Source organism: Parus major, chromosome 12 (assembly GCF_001522545.3).
Source record: "Parus major isolate Abel chromosome 12, Parus_major1.1, whole genome shotgun sequence".
Classification (NCBI taxonomy): Eukaryota; Metazoa; Chordata; class Aves; order Passeriformes; family Paridae; genus Parus; species Parus major.
The window spans coordinates 2,589,765-2,613,375 of record NC_031781.1 but is presented as its reverse complement, the minus strand read 5'-3'; the positions used below and the strand labels follow the sequence as shown (position 1 = coordinate 2,613,375).

Genomic DNA, 23,611 nt, shown 5'->3' with positions numbered 1-23,611 from the left:
GAAACAAAAAGTTTAATCTCACTTCTTTCTATTTAACCATTTTCCCAGATGTTTCCTGCAGTTTGACAGATGTGCATTTTACTAGAAAGTTGTGCTCTTGAGAATGAGAATGTTATGGACACGGTTGCTATAGACAATGACTGTGTGAGGGTAAGGTTTGGAATAAAACCTTACATTAATTTCTAGTTGAATCAGTAGTTTTGTTCCCCAGGCTGGCGGTGCAGATGCTGTGGGATGGCAGGCACAGCCTGGCAGGTTTAACTCCTTCCTGCAGCATTGCCAGGTGCAATTCCCAAACAGTGATCTGGGGGAGGAGGCTGAGGGATCCCAGGAATCCTTGAGCCACAGGGCTGGGGGATGCCTCGAGGCTGGGCTGTGCAGGGCTGGGTCAGTTTGAGGTTTATCCTTAGAGAAAGAGGAGGGGAATAAAAGGGCTTTGCTGCCATTGGGATCTGGAGGGTTTGATGGGGTCAAATGCTGATGCTGATGATGGGGATCCCAGTGATGGGGTCACTTTCCCAGTGGGAATTCTGCAGAGATGGATCCTGTGTGGGTGGATCCCCAAGTGGATGGACCCTGTGTGGGTGGGTTACAGAGTATTCCGAGATGAAGAGGACCCCAAGGATGGTCAAGTCCAGCTCTCCAGTGAATGGCCCATGCAGGGACTGAACCCAGAGCTGTGGTGATGTGAGGTGTGGGTACATCCATGGGGATGGATCCATATGGACACGACTGACACCACTGCCATGACTGATGTTCTGCTGCCCAAATGATGCTTCATAAACCTTTGTCACGTTTTTAATCAGTAACTGGCAGAATTCACAAGCCAATACCTTCCAAAGGGAGTAAGCAAAATCCCCAAACATTTTAGCTTGTGATTTGCTTTTCTAATTAAAAAACCTTAAACCAGAAGCTGCTGTGAGAGGAGACTGTTAATTGCAGAGTGTGGGGTGCCTGAGCTGCAGAAATGCCCTCTAAACACTCACCTGCTGCTGCTGCTGGGGTCCATTTGGTTACCAGCTTTTCAAGGAAATATTTTACTGTATTGGTCTGAATAGTTGTGCAATATACAGTGAAGCTGTTACTGGTTTTATAGTGCTTCTAGAGTTTTTGGTAATTCAGATTTTATTAGCAATTACAAACAGTTTCAATAAACTTTTAATGAAATATTTATTCCTTCTTTAAAACAGCCTGTGAAAAAAGTCTAATTTCTTAAAACCAGTTGTTTAAACACTGCTCTTGGTCTAAAGGCTTAAGGAGCCTGGGGTTTTTTTTTGAGAATTTTTGAAATGTCTGGAAGTGGTGAATTATTGTCGTTTCTCAACTTTTCCTGCTTCACCTCAGCTAGTGTTACAGTGTGTACATAATTTCCAAGTTTTAAGGATCCCAGGCTTTTTTCCTTCTTTCTCATTAGACCCAGTGAAGCTGGAAGGGAAGGCTGTGTAGTCCCATTTTCTCCTGATGGTTTGGCACAGTTAATTCCAGGACTGTGACCTTATTTTCAGAGGCTGGTTTGTGTTGTTAAAGCTCTTACCAAATAAACCATGCTCCTGCTGTTGATATCTTTTACTTCCCTATCATCTGTTTGAAGAAAATTATTAATCTACTCCTCTGCTGTAAAGTTCAACCTGATGCAGTGTTTTAGGTGGTGGAACTAGGGAAAATCTCACAGCCTTGTGAGAATTTGGGGTTCATGGATTGATTTAAGCTGGTACTGACTTTTACAAAAACAGTTCCATGACAGCCATTGGGTGATGATCAAAACTACTTTTTCCAAATTTAAAAAAAAAGGTAAAAAATATTGTAAATAACAACCCAGTGAATCCTCTAAGAGAACACAACTGGCATTTTGTATTTCCTTTAACATTCCTGCCAGGTTTCACCACTGAGTTTGAACACCAGCAGGTTTTCCCAGAGCCTGCAGGACAGCCTGAAGTGCCCTGGCAGTGCTGAGTGCCTGTGGCTGATGCTGTGCCCTGGGACATGACCCACTCCTGCATTTGATGTGCAGCCTTTCCCCTGACACTGGCCTGGGGCGTTCTCTGGGTGATCATAAATAGTTTTTACAGTATTTTCCACTGACTGGGTATAAAAGGCTCGTTGCATGTGCCAAGTTTGACTTCAAAGGGAATTGTAAAAGCTGCACATGACCCCTGTGGTGGGTGGGTAGAGTGCAGGAGGAAATGTGTGCCAGAGGTGTTTAGGTGGGCACTGCAGTGGGTACAAATGAATCCTCTCCCAGACTCTGTCCCTCTGACCTTAGACATGCTTCCATTAAATCCTCCCTGCTCTTTCCCTACACTCAGATTTTCCTTCCTGCTTGTTCGAAATTTGGAGTGTCTCTTTTACCTCGTGTTTTTGTCATTTGCTCTCCTGGAAGTTCTCCCCTCCAAGCATCCAAAGTGCCTTAAGCACTTGAAGCAGCTCAGAGTTCTGCAAGGATAGTTTTAGTTTCCCTTTCAGCAGTGATTTGCTGTTCTGGACCCCATCCTGTTCATCCCAAGTATCCTGCCTTGCTCCACTCCCTCTGCTTCACCAGCTTTGACTGCCTCAGGTACCTCAAAACACCCAGGCACTGTGGTGGCCTCTGCAGAGCTCACTTTGGAGCTAGAAAGGAAACCTGAGTTGTGGGCTGGACTGGCAGCTGTAGGATGGAGTTCCTGGCACGTTTTGATGTGTCTGAGTTTTGCAGTTTTGCTGAAACTGCCGTCCAAACAAATGCTCTCCAAAGTGCAGTAGCAGCAATCTAAAGGACAGACCACATCCTCTGCAGGGCCTATCTCAGCTGCTCAAACACTCACCTCCTTCACAGCTGGCAGAAATAATTCTCCCATGCAGCATTTTTCTAGTGTGTAGTGCAGGATTTTCCAGAGGCAACTGGAGCTACTGTTGTTCTTTGAAGAGAGAGTTCTGGAGAGATGGCTGGATCAGATAAATCCCAAAGACTTGGTTACTTGTCCCATCTCCTTTCCAAGAACCACTCTGTTCCTAGGCAGGAGCTGGGACAAAGAGGCCAGAGATGCCCTGGTGCAGGTTAGAGGATCAAAGTTTCTCCTCTTGGACTGATGGGATTGGTGAGAGGCTGGAAACATTTTCTCCTCAATCCTTGAGCAGCTGGATCTGATGGGAGCTCAGCTGCTGGTTCCCACCTAGTAAGAGTTAAACAAAATATTGAAGATACAGAAAAGGGTTATGTTTATTCTCCAGAAATCACTGTGCCTTTTAGGAAACTTTTTAGGATTGCTGCAATATTCATTTATATCTAGACACTTGTTGTTGTGGTAACACTGAAATCTGGAGCTTTCTCTTGTTCTAGCTCCATTTTTTTTGAGCCATTCATGATTTTAAAATTTTCTTTACAGGCTAAATTATGTTAAAGCTACCTCAGCAGAATTAATGACATCAGTTACCATTTCAGAAGTTTCCTGGGTATTTATTTTAATCTAAATTTTTGTTCTTTGTGTCTTAGGAATGGCTTTACATAAAGGCTCTTCAAAAATGATAAAAAATTAGAATGAGCCATCCACCAGGCAAAAGAGACCCTAAACATAGGAGTTGGGGTAGGTTTGGAGTTGGAATATGTTTGGAGCTGAGCAAGGCAGCTGTAGTGGGGAACAGAGAGATTAATGAGTCATTTTTCCCCTTTTTAAAAAAAGTTGGATTGCAGGTAACCTGCAGTCTGTACCTACTGCAGCGACGTAACTTTGTCATTGTTTCTGCACTGTGTTTGTACACATGTTCCAGCAGTGACAGAACTGTTCCAGCAGTGACAGAACTTTTAATTTAATAAATCCCTGAGTTTTCTGTTATAAAGCACCTGGTGCTGTTTTCTAAAACCATCCTGAGAGTGTTGGAGCAAAGATGGCCAAACATTAAAAAAGAATCCTGTGAGAAAAATGAGTAGGAGCTGAGATTGTGTTAATTGATTTTACTGTACATTAGATTTAGATTTGAGTTTCGTGGGTTTGGCTTTGGACTGAGGTCTTACATCATGCGGTTCTCTTGCATTCTTTCATACTTGTGAATATTAAGGCTTCAGGAAGGGAAATTCATCTGTATCTAAATATTTGTGCTTGGTGCAGGCTGTAATAGGACACTCCTTTATGCATTTCACAGCTTATTACTGATTTCTTTCTTCTCCTGTGAAATCTGTTCTCCTGGTTGATTCCATTTACAAGTAACTGGCCCAAGGTTTATCTCTGACAATCCTGTTTTGGTGAGGATAAATACAGAAAGCCTGACTTGTGTTTGTTTATATGTGAGATTATCCCATTTCTTTTTAGTGTTTTTTCAATGGTTTAGACTTAAAGGTCTTTCCTTTGAGTGGGAGTATTCATTGTGTTTCTCAGGAAACCATACCTGGTTCTATGGTAGGAGTGATTCCAGCAAAAAACAAGGATCTCTGCAAGTTTTGGGATGGAGTACTGAGCCAGAAAAGGAACTTGGAAGCACAAAGCTGATAAAGTAGGATGCAATAATGTTATATATTTAGATAACAATCATTCAAGAGGGTATTGGGGTATTGCTTGGAGTATTTTTTCATGTTATGAATACTTCAGATAATTGGCTAGCACTCAGCAAATTGCTGCTGCTTTCAGGTTTTGTTGGGGGTTTTGTTTGGTTTTGTAGTGAATTTGTATTGCTTGAAAATTTCTGAATAATGAACTTTTTAGGATTTTTTTTTTCCTCGGATGTATATAATCTTATTTCGAAATACCACTTGAAATTCTAGTTTTCCCACTCACAGTAACAGAATTAATGCATGCAAGTAGATCCTTTTGCAGGAAATGATGCTCAGCATGTGGAGCAGATACTCTGTATCAGTGGGTTAAAAAGTCTTTAACAAAAGCAGCTGCCCTCTTTCAGACTTAGTGAATAAAAACAGTAAAAGATGTTTGGAAAAGAAGCATTCTAAAGACGCTGAAAATGCTCAAATCATACCGGAATTAGGTTGCAGAAATGGAAGTTAAGTAATGCATTGTGTTTGTGTGAAGAAAAGGGGCGGTTGTTCTTTGTGCGAGTGAAACTCTCCTCTGCAGCTTCCATTTCAAGGCAGCGCTCGGGTTCTGCCAAAGGGAGTGAGACCCGTCTGTGATCCTTGCCTTGGAGGTACAGTAATGCTTTTGGCAGCATTCCTGAAGGCTCTGCAGGCTGGAAGTGAGTGCAGGCAGCGCTGTCCCCTTCGTGGGCCTCTTTTTCCCCTTTTCCTGCAGCAGCTGGCAGAGGCCGCCTGTTGCTGCGGCCGGGTGTGAATTCCCCTCTCTCGGTGCCAGCCAGCAGAACAGCCTCGGGTGAAGCTTCTGCAGCCCAAAACGCTGGGAACACAGGGATTTATCCACCTTGGAGCTGCCCTGAGCAGGGCTGAGACACTGGCATGGGTAGGGCTTTGGTGACAGCCACCCCAGCACATGATGCTTGGTAAGTGCTCTGATTCACTGGGGAGAAGCTGGAAAAACCGTGGCTGTTTTTAAAGATTTTTTAAGGATTGGAGAAGTTCATTGGAGGTTGGGATCATGGCTAATGTTGCTCAGATAAAGCTGGAAGTGTCTGGGACTGCTGTGTTAGCAGGGAAAGGTGATGGTGGGCATGGATCCCTGTGCCTGGGTCTGCTCTGGGCTCACCCATGGGAATTGCTGGATTTTAAGCACTGGAATTGCATCTCCCCTGCTGCTCATGGACTCAGGGTTGGTAAAATATGCTGATTTTTAAGACAAACTGGAGTCCAGGGATGGCAAAGCTGTTTGGACAGCTGGATTTGTTTGTAGTATATATTTTTAAGTTATTTTTCAAGCTTGTTCAGAAATCCTTCTTTGTGATTTTGGGTCTTTACATTTGACTTGAGAGATGCATCTCTGAACTTGCCCAGAGTGTGTGGAATATTTGAGCTCATGGACTTCAGTGCAATATGATTATCTTCACACACTTATCTTCTGATTGCCCCTCAAAGTCTTTAATACCAAAACAAGAACCATCATCATCATCATCACAACAACAAATTTTCCGTAGAAAATTATTTTTTAAGTGACACTCTAAACTAAATTACTTAATAGCATGAAGCTGAGGAATGCCCTATAAATAATCTTACAATTGTCTAACAAATCTGTAGGATTTGCTATTTATGAGTGAACAGGAGGGACTCACAAATGCTGCTATATTTTCATGAGAGCAGAGCTTTTATGGTACTGTCCTACACAGTGCTGGAACATTTCCAGAAGAAATATTATCTGATGTGGAAGTAAAAGCTTCAGGTGTTTGTCATTTTTTCCAGAGACTGTATGAGTTGAAGGTGGATGAATTGAGGAGAGAATTTTCAGGGAGTGGATTATAAGCAGCTCCCTGCCTGGAAGAGGAGTTGTTCTAATTTAGGAAGAAGGAATTATTTGCCTGCAGAAAGGCCTGGGGTGTGGTCTGCTGAGATAACTCAATAATTTTAGGTGCCTTTAGGGAAGGTCTGTCTCTGGGCTTGTTCCTGGAGACAAGTTGATCCCATTCCCCAGTTTTTTGGTCCCTTCCTCCAGAAGTCTTCTGGGAAAATTTTTATTGGGTTTTTCTGTGTTGCAGTTTTTGTTAGGATTGGGTTTTTGTTTGGGGTTTTTGTTGTTGTTGTTGGTTTGGTGGTTTCTTTAGCAGAAAAACTACCAGTTCAACAAAATTTAGGGCTGTGACTCTTCATTTAAAGTGAGGATGAGTGAAATAAGTGCTGTTGTGTAAAATGGAAAATTTATTTTGCTTGGGAATTTCAGGAAGTTTGTTCATCAGTGGTCACTTGACAGCCCCACCCCCCAGTAAAGCAACGCTAAATTGTTGGAAATTTGTTCTAAGACAAAAAACCCCAAGCAACTGATGTAGGTACATGTTTTGTTTCATTTCATAAGCATTTTTTGGGGAGTAAACAAAATTTTTGCTTGGAAAATCAGCTTGTGCTTACTAAAATCAGAATAATTCTGAGTAGAGATTCTGTTTTTGAGGCAGTGAAAAGTAGGAATCTCCTGGAGCTGTTGGTAGTTTTGCAGCTTCCAAATTGTAATTTTAATTGTAGTAGCCCAGCTAATATTTAGTTGTAAAGTGAGAATTTGGATTGCAGCCTCCAGAGGTTCTGCACTGCAGCACCAAGAAGGAACATTTGCTGAACAGTGATTTTAGCTGTGGTTTTTGGTGTTGCTGTTTCCCAGGATATCCCAGGCTTTGTCCAGGCTGTGTGTGAGGTTCCTGCCTGCTTGCTGAGGGCTGGGGTGGGATCATGTCCAGGAGCTGTTTCCATGCTGTAATCCAAGAGGAGCTACTGTACATTAAATATAGAGCCCCTTGTGCTGCCATTAACTCACATTTGCATCAGTCATTAGCTCAGAGCGCTGCAATTCCAAGCTTTCCTGCAACTGAATGCTCCTGGAACTGAGCTGGGACAGTGCTGGGACAGTGATTCCTGGGGAACTGTGAGCTGCTGGTCAAATCCAGCCTGGAAAATGGGCATGGAGAACACACAGGACCAGCTGTGCAACCTCCAGGGTTGGATTTTACGGTGGATTCTCCTAATCTGCAGCTGCTAATTTGTAATTAGTGAAAAGAGCCAAGGGGATGCAAAGGGTTACAGATTGTATTGTTGTGCTGTTGGCACTGCCCTCCCCAGGCTGCCAGGGGAATTTGGCACAGAGTCCCTGTGTCCTGAGCTTCCCAAGTCACTGGTTGCCTGGCATCGTGTTAACCCAGCTTCTACCACGAAAAATGAGTTGAGATTTGATTCAGGAGCAGTAATTTCACTACAGCCAAGTGACTCTTGAGCAAGCTGAGGAATAGCACTGAGGAACTGAGAGTAGTTCAGCCAAGGTGCTGTTCCTAAATGCAGCAAAGATCTGGATCCTCATCTTCAGAGAGGAGGTGACTCTTAGCTCTTACCTGGCAGGGGCACAAAGATGACCAAGATACAGGTTTTATTTGAAGAAAGTATTACTGGAATAAAAGGTTGTTGAAGAGATGAACTTGGGAGTGGCATGAAGATGATGAGGGAGGAGCAATAGCTTTGTCTCTCTCCTAATACAAGAGTCAGGGCTAGAGCAATCCAAGCCATTGAATTTTAGGTTGAAAAGAAACAAAAAGAGCCTGTGAAGGAAAGGTACTTGAAAAAGTATGTAGTTAAAGGCCTGGAATCCATGACCATGGGATGTTGAGGCTAAAGGGTTTAGGGTTGGGTGGGATCACCATGGGATATCCCCACACCCCGTGTGGGTTTTTTAGGGGCTTCTTATTTCCCTCAATTAGCAGGACATTTTCCCTCAGCCTTGCTTGAGGAAAGATTTCCTCAGACCTTCAAACAGGCTATTTGGATTTGTAACTTACTTCTACATTGAACATTGATTCCTTTTCTGCCTCTGCCTTTCATCAGAGCATTATTAAAGATTGTTCCTGCATATTAATTTGCTATGATAGGCTTTAAAAATGGGGGAGAACCCACCTTGAATTTCACAGTTTGCTGTTCCCCACTGCAGTGTGTGAGCTCTTCCAGCACTGGTGACTCCAGGCTGCTGGGGATGCCCGTGTCCACTGGGTGATGAGGGAGGTGTTTTTCCCTTCAGCCACTGGTTTGCCTTTAACAGCAATTCTGTTCCAGTATGGGAACTGAAATCCCTCATCCACAGATACAAACCCAGCTGTCTTTCCACTGCAGTGAGTGGTGGGCTCGTTATGTGAGCACATCCACAGGACTGTTCAGGAGTTGCTGGAAACCAGTCTTTCGAAAGGGCAGTTGTAAATAAATGATTCTGACATAAGTCCAGTGTAGTTTGCTTTTCCTGCATTTTCTCCTCTGAAAATTTTGATTCTTGCCTTGACTCCCTGCATTTTTGCTGATATCAGCCATGTCTTTTCAGTAAAATAAACCTTCCTTGGGCTTCAGCAATGCTTAGAGAATATTGCAATGTTGGATGGAGTGGGATTAATGGTCTGGTATAGAGGAGGAGTCTGATGTTAAAAAAAGTTTCTTGGTGCATCTGGATGAGTATCTGAAGAAATTGCAGGCTGAAGAGAGATGCTGGTTGGCAGAGCTGGCAGGTGTGAGGGGTTGGCTTCCCTTGGGATATCCCACTGGGGGATTCCACCTTGTACAGCACATTCCTGCCAGGGCTGATGGAATGCTGCATGTCTCAGGACAGCCTGGAACCACTCTAATCCCTTTCCCCTGTTTTCCTCCCCGCCAGAACCAAGACTGCCAACGGGGATTACCGGAAGGAGCACCGGGAGCGGAGCCGCAGCCCCATCGAGCGGGCGGCTGCCCCCACCATGAGCCTCCACGCCAACCACATGTACGCCTCCATCCCCAGCCTGAGCATGGAGCAGCCCCTAGCACTGACCAAAAACAGCGTGGATGCAGCCAGGACAGTCGGCATCTCCCCCAGCCTGAGCAGCGTGGAGCGGCAGCAGGTACGGCACCCAGCGCAGGGGAGCCTGCTCCTCGGGCAGGAGGGGCTTCACAAGGGCTCTGTGCTCACTGTCATACTCACTGTGACATTGCCAGGCTTGGGAATGCAGGTGGGGTGTTTGGGAATGTGGGGGTTCTATGTGGGAATGCATGAGTTGTATATGGGAATGCATGAGTTGTATATGGGAATGCATGAGTTGTATATGGGAATGTGTGGGTTGTGTATGGGAATGCATGAGTTTTATTTGGGAATGCATGAGTTTTATTTGGGAATGCATGTGTTGTACATGGGAATGTATGTGTTGTATTTTGGAATGCATGAGTTGTATTTGGGAATGCATATATTGTACATGGGAATGCATGTATTATATATGGGAATGTGTGGGTTGTATTTGGGAATGTGTGGGTTGTGTATGGGAATGTGTGGGTTGTATTTGGGAATGTGTGGGTTGTGTATGGGAATGCATGAGTTTTATTTGGGAATGCATGAATTTTATTTGGGAATGCATGAATTTTATTTGGGAATGCATGTGTTGTACATGGGAATGTATGTGTTGTGTTTGGGAATGGATGAGTTGTACATGGGAACACAAGAGATTTAATTTGGCAACACAAGAGATTTAATTTGGGAACACACATGTTTGATTTGGGAGTGCACATGTTCTAACAGGGAATTCAGAGTGTGGTTCAGGCAGGCTCCAACACCTCCTCAGCAATGCCTGGGGTCATCCCCTGTGCCCCTCCTGGTGCTCCCCTCCCCTCTGAGCCAGCTCTCTCCACCCTCAAGGAAGGGTACAAGACATAAAGGAAAAGCTGACACTGAACGATTCTAGTTGTTTTAGACAGCCAGAAGCCTTTGCTGTGTTGTTCAGAGCAATGTTGTATCATTAATTCCCTTTCCCTAAAGCCAGGCCATTCTTTTGGATTATTTTATGCCCAACTTTCATGTGCTGGAGCGGTTGTTAATGTTTTTTTGTTGGTTGTTCTTTGGTTTGCCATCTTGCACATGGCATGTGTTTTGCTGTAGAAGTGTTGAAGCTGAGCCATCTCTGTGCAGGTTAGGCAAGAACAGTTTTCTTGTTTTATCCCTGCTACAAGTGGACAGACAAAGCAAGAGGATTGAGCTGTGATGAGCTGCAGCACTGAGAAATTAAACTGGCCCGTGTAGCCAAGCTCTTCCTTCCCTGGATCCCTCTCTTCTGTTCTCTTTGACATTTTGAATCAGATTACAATCATTTTTCTTGGCAAAATAGGATGTTGAGGCAAGGCCTTGCTAAGAGCACAGGGTAGAAATCATACAAAAACAAAAAGTGTGCTGAAAAAAAAGAAATCCTAGTTTAATGATTCCTTGTTTTGGGCTTGGATTTTTTTAACCTTAACATGTAAGATTTCATCTTACTCTGTTTCTGATAAAACAGGTAGGAGAAAAATACCTTATTTGCAGCAGGAGAGGGTTATTCAGCTATTGTAGTTAGTGATTAGTACTAAATTCTCAGTTTATCTCAAGATTTTCATGTAAGTTTCTCTATTCTGTACACACACAACCATAGCAGAGGATTCTGCCTTATTGGGTTCTTTCAGGTGTTGGCACATGCATTTCTGAGATATTGTTACATGTCTCTCTCTACTTCCCACCTCCTGCATGTCCAAAATACTCTTCTGAAGAGAATTGAATACATGCCTTGCTCAAAAACCACTTCAGAGAGGCACAAAACCCTGGCCCCTATGGAAAATAATCACTCCCACATGTGAATTGCTTACAGAAAAATCAAATAATTCTTCTGGTTTTCTTTATTTACTTTTTTTACTTTGCTGCCAGTTAAGATGTAAATAACCTCATTGCTGTTCAGTCCTGGCAAAAATTGTGTTAAACTTCCCTGGAGAGCTCAGCTCTTTTACTTTACTGGCCTTGTTCTTACTCTGCCTGATGTTCCACCAAAGAGGGGAAATTCCCTCCTTCCTCACTCACCTTGTATGGGGGTAGGTGATTTTTTTTGTGGGTAAAATTTTGTAAAATGGTCAAGAAATTAAATTATATCAATTCTGTTAATATTTTGAACGCTTACTACTTAATTTGCATCGATTATAACGGACTCCTTGCATCATCAAATATATGGAATTTATTCCAATATCTGTTGTTTCCCTTCAGCCACCTGGAGAAACTGGGATATTTCTTTTCCCAGGGCCTTGTGTAAATTTCCATAATAAACAATTATGAAAAGAGTATTTCATGGTTACACTTAGAGTATAGATGGTGGAGTTCTAATGTAATGTAACTATGAATATACATTTTGGGGAGTTTTTATGTGCTGAAAATGACAGGGATGTTAAATTAAGTATAAATTAATTCACCTGCTGGAAAGGCAGGTAAATTCCAGCAGGGGAGGATTTGTGGTCTAGAGTGGCTCAGAGTTCTTCATATTTAATTTACATCCCATGTGGAATACAGAGGTAGGGCTAGGAAAACTCAGCTTCTGAGCAAAAATTATAACACCAAGACAACAAATGCCTGGAAAATCTGCAAAACCCTTCTATGTGTGTCCACAGAATGAAACAAACATTTAATTTGTTGGCATTTAGTGCTGGATATGGAACTCAGTGAAGTTGACACAATCACTGTAAAATCACTTTAAAGATTTGCTTTCACACTGCCCTGTTTCTGTTCACTGAAACAACAAGAACCACTATGGAAATGTGGTGTGGGTTTTCATTTTGATCACAGAAATATTGGATATTTAGGGTTTAATATGAAATGGATAGTTTATGTGTTTAATTACCATGGCTGTGACATTGCAACAATCAGTGTAAGATCACTTTTAAGATTTACTTTCACACTGCCCTTTTTCAGTTCACTTACACAAGAACCGCTGTGGAAACGCAATGTGGATTTTAATTTTTAATCAAAGAAAGAGCTGAATATTCTGGGGTTTGATATGAAGATACAAATTGCTGGTGCTGAGTGTGCCACTGTGCTTTGTGTCCCCTGCAGAACCGTCCCTCTGTGATCACCTGTGCTTCTGCCAACAACCGCAACTGCAACCTGTCCCACTGCCCCATCGCCCACAGCGCCTGCTCGGGGGCTGCCTACAGGAGACCCTCCAGCTGTAAGTGCCACCCTCCCAGCTGCCCTCCTGCCCTCCCAGCAGGGCAGAATGGTCCCACTGTGCCCACACTGACAGGGAGAAAAGGGGGTGAAACAATGGACACCCCCTTGTCCCCTCCTGTGCCACGGCAGGAGAGGTACCGCCGCACAGCCAGGGGGAGAGAGGTGTTCTTTCTTCTGGTTTTGAAAAGCTTATTGAAAAACAAAACAAACGAGCACCCCACACAGACAAATAAGTCATTATGTTTATTTTAGTGCAGCTGACAAACAGCAGCCAGGGCCAGCAGATCCCCCCACGCTCTTATTTTAGGAGCTGTAGTTTCCCCTGCTCTCTCAATAGCCAGGAGACTCTTGGGATTCAGCTGCAGTCGCAGAAATCTTTCCTGAGGCCACAAATCCCCTTCCAAAGCCTGTACCCTCCACCCTGCTCTGCATGGATAACACAAAAACCTTTGGAGGGCAGTTGCTACAGCAACCCAAGCAGGGAGCTTTAGCTTTCTGCCTTCTGTGCAATGGTAGTGCTCACGAGATCGGCTCAGGCAGTACTTGCTGGGAAAGTTGGGCTGTTCCTGTTCACTTGCACTGCACAGAAAGCACAGGGGAAGCTCAGCCCTTCCCTTGCCAGTCCTTCACCTGCTGGGGCAGAGCTTTCACTTGCACCATTGCCAAAAGCTCAGGGCTGAGGGGCTCCAGCAGCCAGGATGTGTCCATGGAACAATGTGGAACAATACCAGCATGATGTAGGCAGCAACCTAAAGCCCACAGCAGGGTAATTTTTCCTATTTTATTATTAATGGTATTTTTTATATTTTTATAAAGTTTAGTATACTGTTGATAAGTAGAATTGGGAGCTGAAGGAGGCCCTTAGGCTCTTAGAGAAATCAGTCATTGGGGATCTCAGATGTTACAAGCTGGTGGTACTGGTCTCAGGAGAGCTGCTCCAGTGGGCATAGGAACAGGGCTGGATGTTTCCAAAAAAGATTTGTTTCCTGTCAGGTGAAGAGGTGTCTGTGCATGACACTCATGTTTATTTTAGGATCAATCAAACATTGCTTTAGGATCAAGCAGGGGGGCTGTACCATGGATCCTAGTTCCAAGTAATTTTGGAAAGACAGTTCTTATTAAGACACGCAAATACTGATTCTAAATTGTAAAACTTCAGTGCTCTTATATTTAGTCTGAGGAGTTGCTACAGTTCTTCTTCCAAACCTGTCTTTTAAGGCTTTGGTAATAGTCTTACAGTGCTTACAGCAGTGCTCATGATTAATTTAGTTCTGACTGCTCCCAGCACAAGTGTGTGGAGTAAGATGAAACCCTGAGCTCAGCTTTTGGCATGCTGCAATCTAGGATGAGGTCTCCTCACACCTGACTGCTATCAGCAGGCTTGGGAGCTGATTTTAAACAACTGTTTACATCATTAATTCCATTTAAGCCTAAACATAAGTTCTTAGTGATTGTTTTGGGAGAAGGTTTCCACAGAATTGGAGCTGGAGCTGCTAGTTCCCTGAGGTAAAAATACAATTATATGTAAAAGCTCACCTGTTCCAGGTCACAGAAACACAGAAATACTTAACCCCAGTTGGTTTTTTATCATTTTAACTCCTTCCTTCCCACCTCGTTGCCCACCCCTTTCACTCCCAGGTCCGTAAGGGTGTGAGGAAGGCCATCCTTGTGACAGGGACTTGCAGTGACAGGGAGATGCTTTGGGGGCTGGAGCCCCTCTGCTCAGGAGCCAGCCTGGGAGAGATGGGGGTGTTGAGCCTGGAGAGGAGAAGGCCCTGGGGAGAACTTAGAGCCCCTTCCAGTTCCTAAAAGGGCTCCAGGAGAGCTGGATAGGGACTTGGGACAAGGCCCTGGAGGGAGGGGATTAAGGGAATGGCTTCCCGTGCCCCAGAGGGCAGGGCTGGATGGGGTTTTGGGCAGGAATTGTTCCCTGTGAGGGTGGGCAGGCCCTGGCACAGGTGCCCAGAGCAGCTGGGGCTGCCCCTGGATCCCTGGCAGTGCCCAAGGCCAGGCTGGACAGGGCTGGGAGCACCTGGGACAGTGGGAGGTGTCCCTGCCATGGCAGGGGTGGAATGAGTGGGCTGAGCTTTAAGGTCCTTCCAAGGCAGGCCATTCCAGGATTGTGTGAGGGCAGGCAGGATGAGGTGCAGGCTGTGAGTGCTGGCAGGGTGTTGAGTCCCTGTGCTGCTGTCCCCACAGCCACCGCTGCGTGTGACCCGGTGGTGGAGGAGCACTTCCGCAGGAGCCTGGGCAAGAACTACAAGGAGCCCGAGCCGGTGGCGAACTCGGTGTCCATCACGGGCTCTGTGGATGACCACTTTGCCAAAGCACTGGGGGACACGTGGCTGCAGATCAAGGCTGCCAAGGACGGCGTGGGCAGCAGCCCCGAGTCGGCGTCGCGGCGGGGCCAGGCGTCCCCTTCCTCCCACATGGTCAGCCACAATCACTCGCCCTCCGTGGCCTCCTGAGGACAGCACCCTCCCGGCGTGAATTTGCATGGTTTGACTGAGCTTGGAACAAGTGCTTAAATAGTGCTGGGGGAGAGGAGGTTAGTTTTCAACTTTACACGGTTTTGTGTACTCACTTCGTTGGTTTTTGTTTTTTTGTTGTTGTTGCAAAAGGGTGCCCTTAAAGACGATAGCAGGAACTATTTCATAAAGATTCATACGATGTAGCATCCTTTTTTTTCCTGCCTCAACTACCAAAGAAACCTCTGATGCAAATCTGCTGCCCCTTAAAAAAAAATAATGCACGCTAATCCACAAAAGCCATTACACTTAGTTGGTTGACCCAAGTGCTTTTTTGCTTTTCTTAGCTTCTCAAGACTAGAATTTGTCTGGTTTGCTTACATTGCTTTTTTTTTTTTTTTTCCCTCTGTGAAGTAATTTTGTATGTATATACTTGAAAAGAACTGTCATGTATGATTTGCACTATTGGAGGAGGACTGAAGTTGCACAGCAACTTTCTGGAAGAGGCTAATATTTTGAGGGCAAACTGCTGAAAAAAGGGTTTAAGGATGACATTTCTATCAGTTTGATTTTTCTTAGAGCAAAACAGCTTTGGAAGGGGAAGTCTCATACAGGTTATAGGTCTTTCTCTCTTTAGATTTCAGGTGCTTAGTGCTTGCAACTGGACTGCATAATTTACAGAACACGGGCATTTTTTCCTAAACACTGCAGTTTGTTAGAGTAGAGCTGAGGTTGGAGGGTTCCATAGTGCTTAACGATGCATGTTTTATGAAAAATAGCTGGTATCTATTAATGTATAGACAGTAAGAATCATAATACTTATTAGCTTCTCTTCAGAATTAGTTTATTTTTGTCAGTAACAACCCTAGATATACTTACTGCTGGTACAGTTGTACTCTATGATATTTGTATTTGCTATTCACTTTAGTGGCGGCAGCACCGAGGGCAGCTCAGGACAGGCCTCGTGCAGCACTGCTGCTTCACAGGGATCTGCTTCCCACTCCCCAGTCTGTGTAACCCACCCTGAACTAGCTGCAGGAACTGCTACCCTTACAGATCTTGGCTGGACAACAGATTGTTACACTTTGTGAAAGACGATCTTTCCCTTTGTTTATTTTGGTTTTGGTTTTTTTTTTTTAAGCCAATCCATCAGCCTATGCCAAGTCGCAGCATACATTCCTCCAGTAGATTTTATACAGGTATTACTGCATTTATTATCATTTGCTATATTAATAGCTACTAATTAGAAACTAGGCAGTAGAGGCAGGCATAAAACCACAGCTGTGCTAGTGCTAAGAGCTTCTCTTCTTCTTGTTCAGTGTAACTACTCTCCCCAGTACATTCCATCTTCCCAGGACAGTTGCAGCCAGGGCTTGGTTTCTGTACCTGAAGGGATGGGCTCAGTGTAGGAAGTGAGCTCTGGTTGGAAGATGAACTCCCAAGTGATGTATTATGGACTATGTTACAGTATTGGGTCCATTGTGGCTTCTATTTTATGCTTTTTGTTATTTTGTTTTTTAAAGTTAAGCTATTTAATTTGGAAAAGGTGCAGGGTAGAAAGACATTGGGAGATTGGCTCTTACTCTTGGTGAGAAGGTGGCTGCTCAGTTTTCTTTAAAAAAATGGAAAAAAAACCCACAAAAAAACCAACCCAACACCTAAGCCCCCCAGTTTTACACATTTCACTACCATCTTACTGGGTAGTCAACGCTTCCTTGCTTTGGCATTCAGTACCCTACTCTCTGTAGGAAGATTGTTAAAAGAACACTTTTTTATATAGGTAACTTTAAGACCATCGTTACGCTGTGCGTAAAGAATGTACAGAGAAATTTGTAGGTATTTTTTGAGGAACAATTAATTTGTTAATGATATGTAGCTATTTAATTTTTCCCTTTCCTTTATTGTAATCATTCTTTTTTTTTTTTTTTTTTTTTGTTTTGTTTGTTTGGAGAAAAAAGTTGATCTTTTTTTTTTTTGTTGTAGATTTGTCTGTAATACAGTAAAAAGTGCAGGAACACAGTTATTCTATGAGAACACTGCATTAGCATTAATAGCCACTCGTTTGTTATTGCTACAGGCTACTGAGCAGTATAACAGTCAATACTAATACTGTAGATGGACTCTGTGGAAAATGTGACTCCTCTATTTCTTTGTAAACACAAATCAGATAATGTTTTTAAAGCTAATATTTTCAATAATAGCTGTTTTACAAGGTTACATTTACTTATCTGAGATAGGTAAATGGATTTGAGGGCAATAAAGATTTAATGTGCTATGTCCAGTGAAACAGATACTGGACACAACAATGTCACGAAAGCCAAAGGGTTGGGGGGAGGTGGAAGGACACTAAACTGAACTCACCATCACAAGACGTGGTGAAGTTTCTTCACAGAGCCAGGTTATCTACAGTTCAGTTTGGAAGATTCTCTCTGTGTTTGTAAATCTGTAATATACCATTCTTTTGTGGCCTTGTTTCACCTGGAAAAAAAAAAAAAAAAAAGGTTTGGCAGGCCATCTTTTTTTTTTGTACTTAAAAGTAGCCTTAAAGAACAATAAAGTGCTCTTAAATCACTGGTGTGTTCCTAAGTGTGTTCCTCCTGGTGTGTGTGAGGCAGAAACAAACCTCTGGACACATCCTGCTTTCCTTCCAAGCATCCCTGCCTTTTTTAGGACCATAAACTGGTGGGGCTGCCACAGCCTCAGTCTGGAGTTCAGGGGGGGTTTTCCTACAAGAGTTTGTCACAAAATCCTTTACAGCAATAAAAATCCTCTGCAGCCATGCTGGGCCTTGGGGCACTCACCTGGACAGGAACTGGTTTGGAAAGCACCAGCTGGTCCTGCTTTCCTGTCAATGAGAAGACAAATTTTGTGGCATTTTGTTTGTCCCTCGACTTCTTCAGGGAATCCCTCCCTGGTGAGAACAGTTTCAAATGTTAACATTCACTGTGCTCTGTTCCAGGTTCACCCTAAAACAGGCTGAGTGTGAGAAAGGCCAGGGAGGCAGGCAGGAGAGGGGCTCCAGAATGAAGAGCAGCTCTGACAGGAGCGGGACACGCAGTTGCTGCTGGCTCAGCAGGGTTTGCAGACCCCTCAGGGTGAGGGGATGCCCTGAGAACGCTTCCAGGAGGTTGGTGTGACAACATCTCTGTGTGAGGAGAGCCCTAGCCCGGGCTGGGAGGGTGTGTGGGGGCAGCCAGGGACAGAACACCCCACAGGGAGCTGCTGTGCCTTCAGGAAAAAGGGAAAACATCCCAGGAAAACATCCCTGTGCCAGCTGTCCATGCCACAGGCCGGGCACATCGATGGCTGCCAGGTGAGGAACTTCCAGCAAACTCCATTTTCTCCCTGGAAAAAGGACTTTTCTAACTGGCACAGGGGGTGGCAGCATGGCCTGGAGAAACCAGCCCAGACTGACATTTCATTGAGCTATTTGTGATGGCATCTTCTGCCAGCTCCTGACAGGCACTTCCAGCTGTGCCTGCAGTTCACCCCACACACCCACCTTGTTCCTATTGCCACCCAGCCTTCATTTCCCTCTCAGAAATCACCACCAGCATCCTCAGGGCTCAGGGAGTGCCCTCTCCTGAATGCACTCTGGATGTGTTTCAGGCTGGCTCGGATGTGGAAGTCACCTTTGCAGGCAGATGGATCCAGAGTGAGCTGGGCAGTGCTGCTGTGGCCCCCAGCATGAGCACAGTGAGCCTGAGGGGCTGATGGATGATCCCTGTCAATGGAGACTTCTCCAGTGTCCAAACACCGGCACCAGCTCGTGTTCTTAGGGCCACAGAAACATGTCCAGTGTTATTTGTGCACTCCCTGGCCTTGGCACAGGGGAGTGTTCGTGCTATCTTTGAATCCTTCTTGTAATTTAAACCCCTCTGCATCCTCCTGCTGCAGCCCCAGGAGTGCTCCCAGCTCTCTTCCCTTAGCAGACAGTGATTCCACAGCTGGATTACAAGGTATGATAAAGCACATCTTATCTCTGAAGAGCTCTTGATAGAAATGACATCCATTTAGTAAGTTTTTAACCTCTCTTTAAATGGGAACCACTCTGCTCCTCTCTGCAACAGCTGCCTCAAGTGCTTCTCTGGTAGAAGGCAGCCAAGATAATGGAACTGTGAATTTCTGAGCTGCAGCTGCACACGGTGGGACCAGTGCAGAGCATTCCCAGTTCAGGCTGCTCCTGGGCTGCCCCTTTCCTGTGGGCAGTGTCCTGCTGCGGGCTCCATCCCTGAGGAACAGGAAATTCCCCTCTTTTCCCTGCTGAAGGAGCAGGAGCTCGGCTGGGCAGGGGTTCTGAGCTGCTAATTGCTGTGTCACTAATTGCTGTCACTCGGGCATCCAGAGCCAGGGACATTCCTCTGCTGGGAACGGCTGGCCATTCACACTGGCATGCATTTATATTGCAGCAGAGCTGGAAAAAACAGAATCCCTTTTTCCACGGGCTAATTTCACATTATGACAAAGCACTTACTGACTTGCACATTTCACATTTCACTGCAGTCACATGAGACCTTTCAAGCTTTTCTTGCTCACAGCCACTTTCTCTGTTCGCTGCTGCACTGTTCAGCCTAATTTTATATTTCATTTTGCTAAGCAGCAGCTTTCTTAAATGCCAGGGAGAACATCTGTCTTCTCTCCATCACAGAGAGACACAAAGGCATCTGTCAACACGAGGCTGTGTCAGCCAAATGCCTGCTACATCTCAGAGGCAAAAAGCTGCTTATCTTCACACTGTTTACTCAGTTTGGGGGAATGCTCTGCACACAGAGCCCTTCTGAGAGCCTCTGCAAGCCTGGGGAATCAAGGTTACCTTTTTGAATCTGGGAAAACACAAAGCTCTCATCTCCTGCTTCCTGAAAACAGTAAAATACCTTGGGTTGAGCTGTGTTAATGACATCTGGCTTGTGTGATAAAATATAAACAATGTACCAGTGAGGTTAGAGTAGTTCTAGGTAGTTAAAAAGTACAGGATTATTTTAATTTCTTTTCTCTTTCAGAGGAAAAGAAATTATTCAATACATTAAAAAAAACACATTTCTCAGGCTAAGCCTAAACATTTGCTCTCAGTGCCACACTGTAATATTCAGTGCAATATTCACTTACTCTTTTTTTTGAAGGGGGGAAGTAGAGATGAAAATAGTGGAAGGAACTAACAATACTCACGGATCAAAGCAAGGGCTTTTCCTTCTTCCTTCCAAGGGATGAGTTCTTGGGCTCCTGCTAAGAAAATCCTACAGAAAATCTCAGCTTATCAGCTTCCCCAGAGGAAAGTGTGAGTTCAAACAGCACCACAGGGAACAAAGGCTTTTCTCTTCATTTCCCTGACATACCTGGAGTGAAGTTGATGCCATTTTTACTCCTCACAGGCCCTGAGGAGTTCCTGGCCCTGTCCTGGCTGCTCCAGTGTCCTGTTCCATGCCCTGACACGAACACACCTGCTCAGGAAGCACACCCCAAATCACAGCTGCTAAAAATAAATTCACCCTCTGCTGTGAAGGTTTTCACCTTAACAGCAACCTCTTGTCACTTGTCTCTCCTCCCCAGCACCTCTCACACCTCCCTCAGGAACTGGAAAATCGAGATTAAAAGAAGTCATTTATTAACCTGCAAGTGCCTTTAATAAAGCAACAGCAGAGACCAGCAGCCCTGGTTCTGCAGTGCAAGCAATATTCTCATTTTTCCCCCTGGAACTCAGTCACACATAGGTCCATAACTCACCTTTTGCTGTGAGAAAGCCCCAAGGACACATCAGGAAAGTGTCCAGAGGAAAATAACATCTGAAAACCCTCCAGACGTTTCCTTTGTTGTGATAAAGATGAACCTGGCTCAGTACAGGCCAAGAACAGGGCTCAGAATCATCAACCATATAAAGGTAAAATGCACCTCAACTTTTCAAGATGTTGCATAAATTGTCCTGTTTCAGAGTTCTTTGTTTTGCTCCCTCCTCTGACAGCTAATTCAGCCTCCAGCTCCCTGCTCTGGGGAATGTAATTAATGTCATTAACTCAAACGTGCACTTTTCAGGTGGGGAAATGAAGAAAAAAAATCCCCAAGAATTACAAAGCCACCATTTAAAACAATGCCAGGGCTTGTTTTAAAGATTTTCACCAGATCTCCTCACACCAGAAAATAAAGCTTTGCTTGCTGCCAGGCTTACAAACACAGCCCAAGTCGAGCTCTGGCCTCTCAGGATGATGCAAAAGCAGCAGCAGTAAATCAAATCATGGCTTTGCTGACACATCTGTACCTTTGAGTGATTAATCCAACAAATAAACAATTTCTGCCTGGAAATGCAGGAAGGAGGAGTGTGGGATTCTCCTCCTGCTCTGCCCTGTGGCAGCTGAGCTCTGGATGCAGTTTTGGTTTACCAATTCTCAGAGGAAATGTGAAAAATGCCCGGGCAAAGGCTGAGCATCAAACTCAATACAGATCCACCCATCAGGGATCATTAAAAACAAACCACTGAAGGCAGGAAATATTCTCTATTTAGATGAAAATTTTGCTCGTTTTAACACTGCCCCATCTCCTCTCTCAAAGCAAATTACATTCCCCTCAGGGAAATGTCCATTTTACCAGCACAGATAAATTAGCTCACACATCACTCTGGACTTTTGAGACTCCTTTACACAACTCCCCAGCCATTAAAAAAAATTGGTTTTCTGCCTTTCTAATGCTAAAGAACAGCTACAGAGCATTGTTTTTATATTACTTGCACAAATCTTCACTGCTGTGTGGCTGTTTGCCCTGCACAGACACCCAGGGACAACAAACAACATCATCAAAGTGCTGCAGTGCCTGGAGAGCTTTCTTGCCATCAGTTATTTGGGTTCTAACTCATGTGATCAGCTGTAACACTGGTACCTCACAAGTGTGTTACTCACTCCCAACACTCAGAAAAAAACACTTCAATTTTTCAGGAGAGAAATTAAAATCAGGTTATTCTAAATAATGGAATTTAAAATTCATTCTGTCCTTGAGGCATTTAGCTTCACATTTTCAAGTCTTTTTGACATGGCCACAAAACAGATGGGTTCATTTTGAAATGAAAGAAAAAGGAAAACAGATCCTTGGGAACTGCAGGAACACAAAACAACAAAACCCCAGCGCTGGGAGAGTGGCAACGTTTTGAGAGTTGAGAAAGCTGCAATTTACCCAGCAAAGATTCTCCCCTCAGGAAACCTCCAGTGCTGAGCTCTGCATCCCCAAAGTGGGAACCAGCTCCACTCCAACCTCCAAGGCAAACACTGCAGGAGCCCCAGGGATTGTCCACGGAGGCACCAGAGCCCACGTGAACCTTCCAGATCTGTATTTATTTGTTCAGCTTCTGGGTGGGGAGTCTGCTGAAGAAAATCTGTTGCTTTAATTGCTCTGGAGGTACAAATTGAGAAGATTCCTGCCCTTCCTGAGAGCACCAGAGGAGTTGGGTTGATTTCTGTCCCCGAGAAGGTGAAAGCTGCCTGGGTGACCTGTCCTGCCTGGGACCCTCTGAAGCCTTCCAGCCACAGCTCCCTGTTGTTCCACAAGTCTGGAAACCCCACAGGAGTGTGGGAGCCCCTCAAAAGAAAAAAAATAAAGGCTGCTGAGCCTCAGGAGAAATCCCTGGGCAGAGAAAGGGATGTGCCAAGGCCTGGGGGATGAACTGGAGCTCCTCAAAGCAGTGACAGTACCTGGGCCAGCCCTGGGCCAGGCAGGCTCCATCCAGCTGCTCCTCCTGGATCTCCTCCAGGTTCTTCTGCCCCTTCCTAACTCCCATCTGGAACTGGAACAAGGGGGAAAAGGAAAACATTAACGTGGAAGGACAAAAGAATTGCTGGAGCTTCACTACAGCAGAGATTTGGGGCACTGGGCAAGGCTTTCAAAGGATTTTTCAGTTCATTTGCTCTTCCCTCATAATGGAAGTTTTGTACTTTTTTTTTTAGTGAAAAGCTTGACTGGGGAAAAGAGCCAATGACAACACTGGGAAAAGTTTGTAAAACACAAAAATATCACTAACACCACTGTAGATCCCAACAAATTACAGGTCATGGCAACTTATTTACACTTTGTACTTAGTTCATGAACGCTGCTCTGTAGTTCACTCAAAAAGTGAACACCCCCCCCTTTTCTCTCCTCTGGAGTATATTTATAAGATATGATCAGAATTAAGAAATGCTTGTTAATTAAGAACATTTTAAAAAACCCAAGCCCAATTCTTACTTGCTTCTTAATTCTGTTCCATTACCAAAGTCAAGGCACACCAAATGAATCCAAAGCTTTGGTTCCTGGGGACAGAACTTTCAATGGGAGGACACGGCCAACATCTCCTGCCCCTCTCAGCCTGGGCTGCTGAGCTCTGTCACCCCCAATTCCAGCTGGGTGTGGATCTGAATCCCTCTGGGATCACTGAACTGAGACAAAGCCAAGCTCCAGAGATGGGTGACAAACACCACGAGCCTCAAACCCAGAAATTCCTTTTAAAAAAGAGCATTCAAATAACATTTCCTCTCCTGTTTGTCTTCCACGAGAATACCAAAGCTCTTTGGTGACTCCTCCCCATTTCAGGTGATTTGTTACACAAAGCCCAGGCCCACCCTGGACACTGCCCAAACACACCTGCAAGAAAGAGCCAAACCGAAACAGGGA

At 44.6% G+C, this 23,611-nt stretch overlaps 1 protein-coding gene across 3 annotated transcripts in view; it reads left to right on the top strand.

The window, feature by feature from the left end:
- VGLL4 (vestigial like family member 4) overlaps positions 1-17,557 on the top strand; it is a 73,257-nt gene extending 55,700 nt beyond the window's left edge. For all 3 annotated transcript variants that reach the window (XM_015640776.3, XM_015640777.2, XM_015640774.3), the window contains 3 exons: positions 9,192-9,414; positions 12,402-12,516; positions 14,718-17,557. In XM_015640776.3, coding sequence (XP_015496262.1) covers positions 9,192-9,414; positions 12,402-12,516; positions 14,718-14,986 — 607 coding nt within the window. In that variant the 3' untranslated portion in view covers positions 14,987-17,557. The remainder of the gene's footprint in view (positions 1-9,191; positions 9,415-12,401; positions 12,517-14,717) is intronic.
- Positions 17,558-23,611: the final 6,054 nt, after the last annotated feature.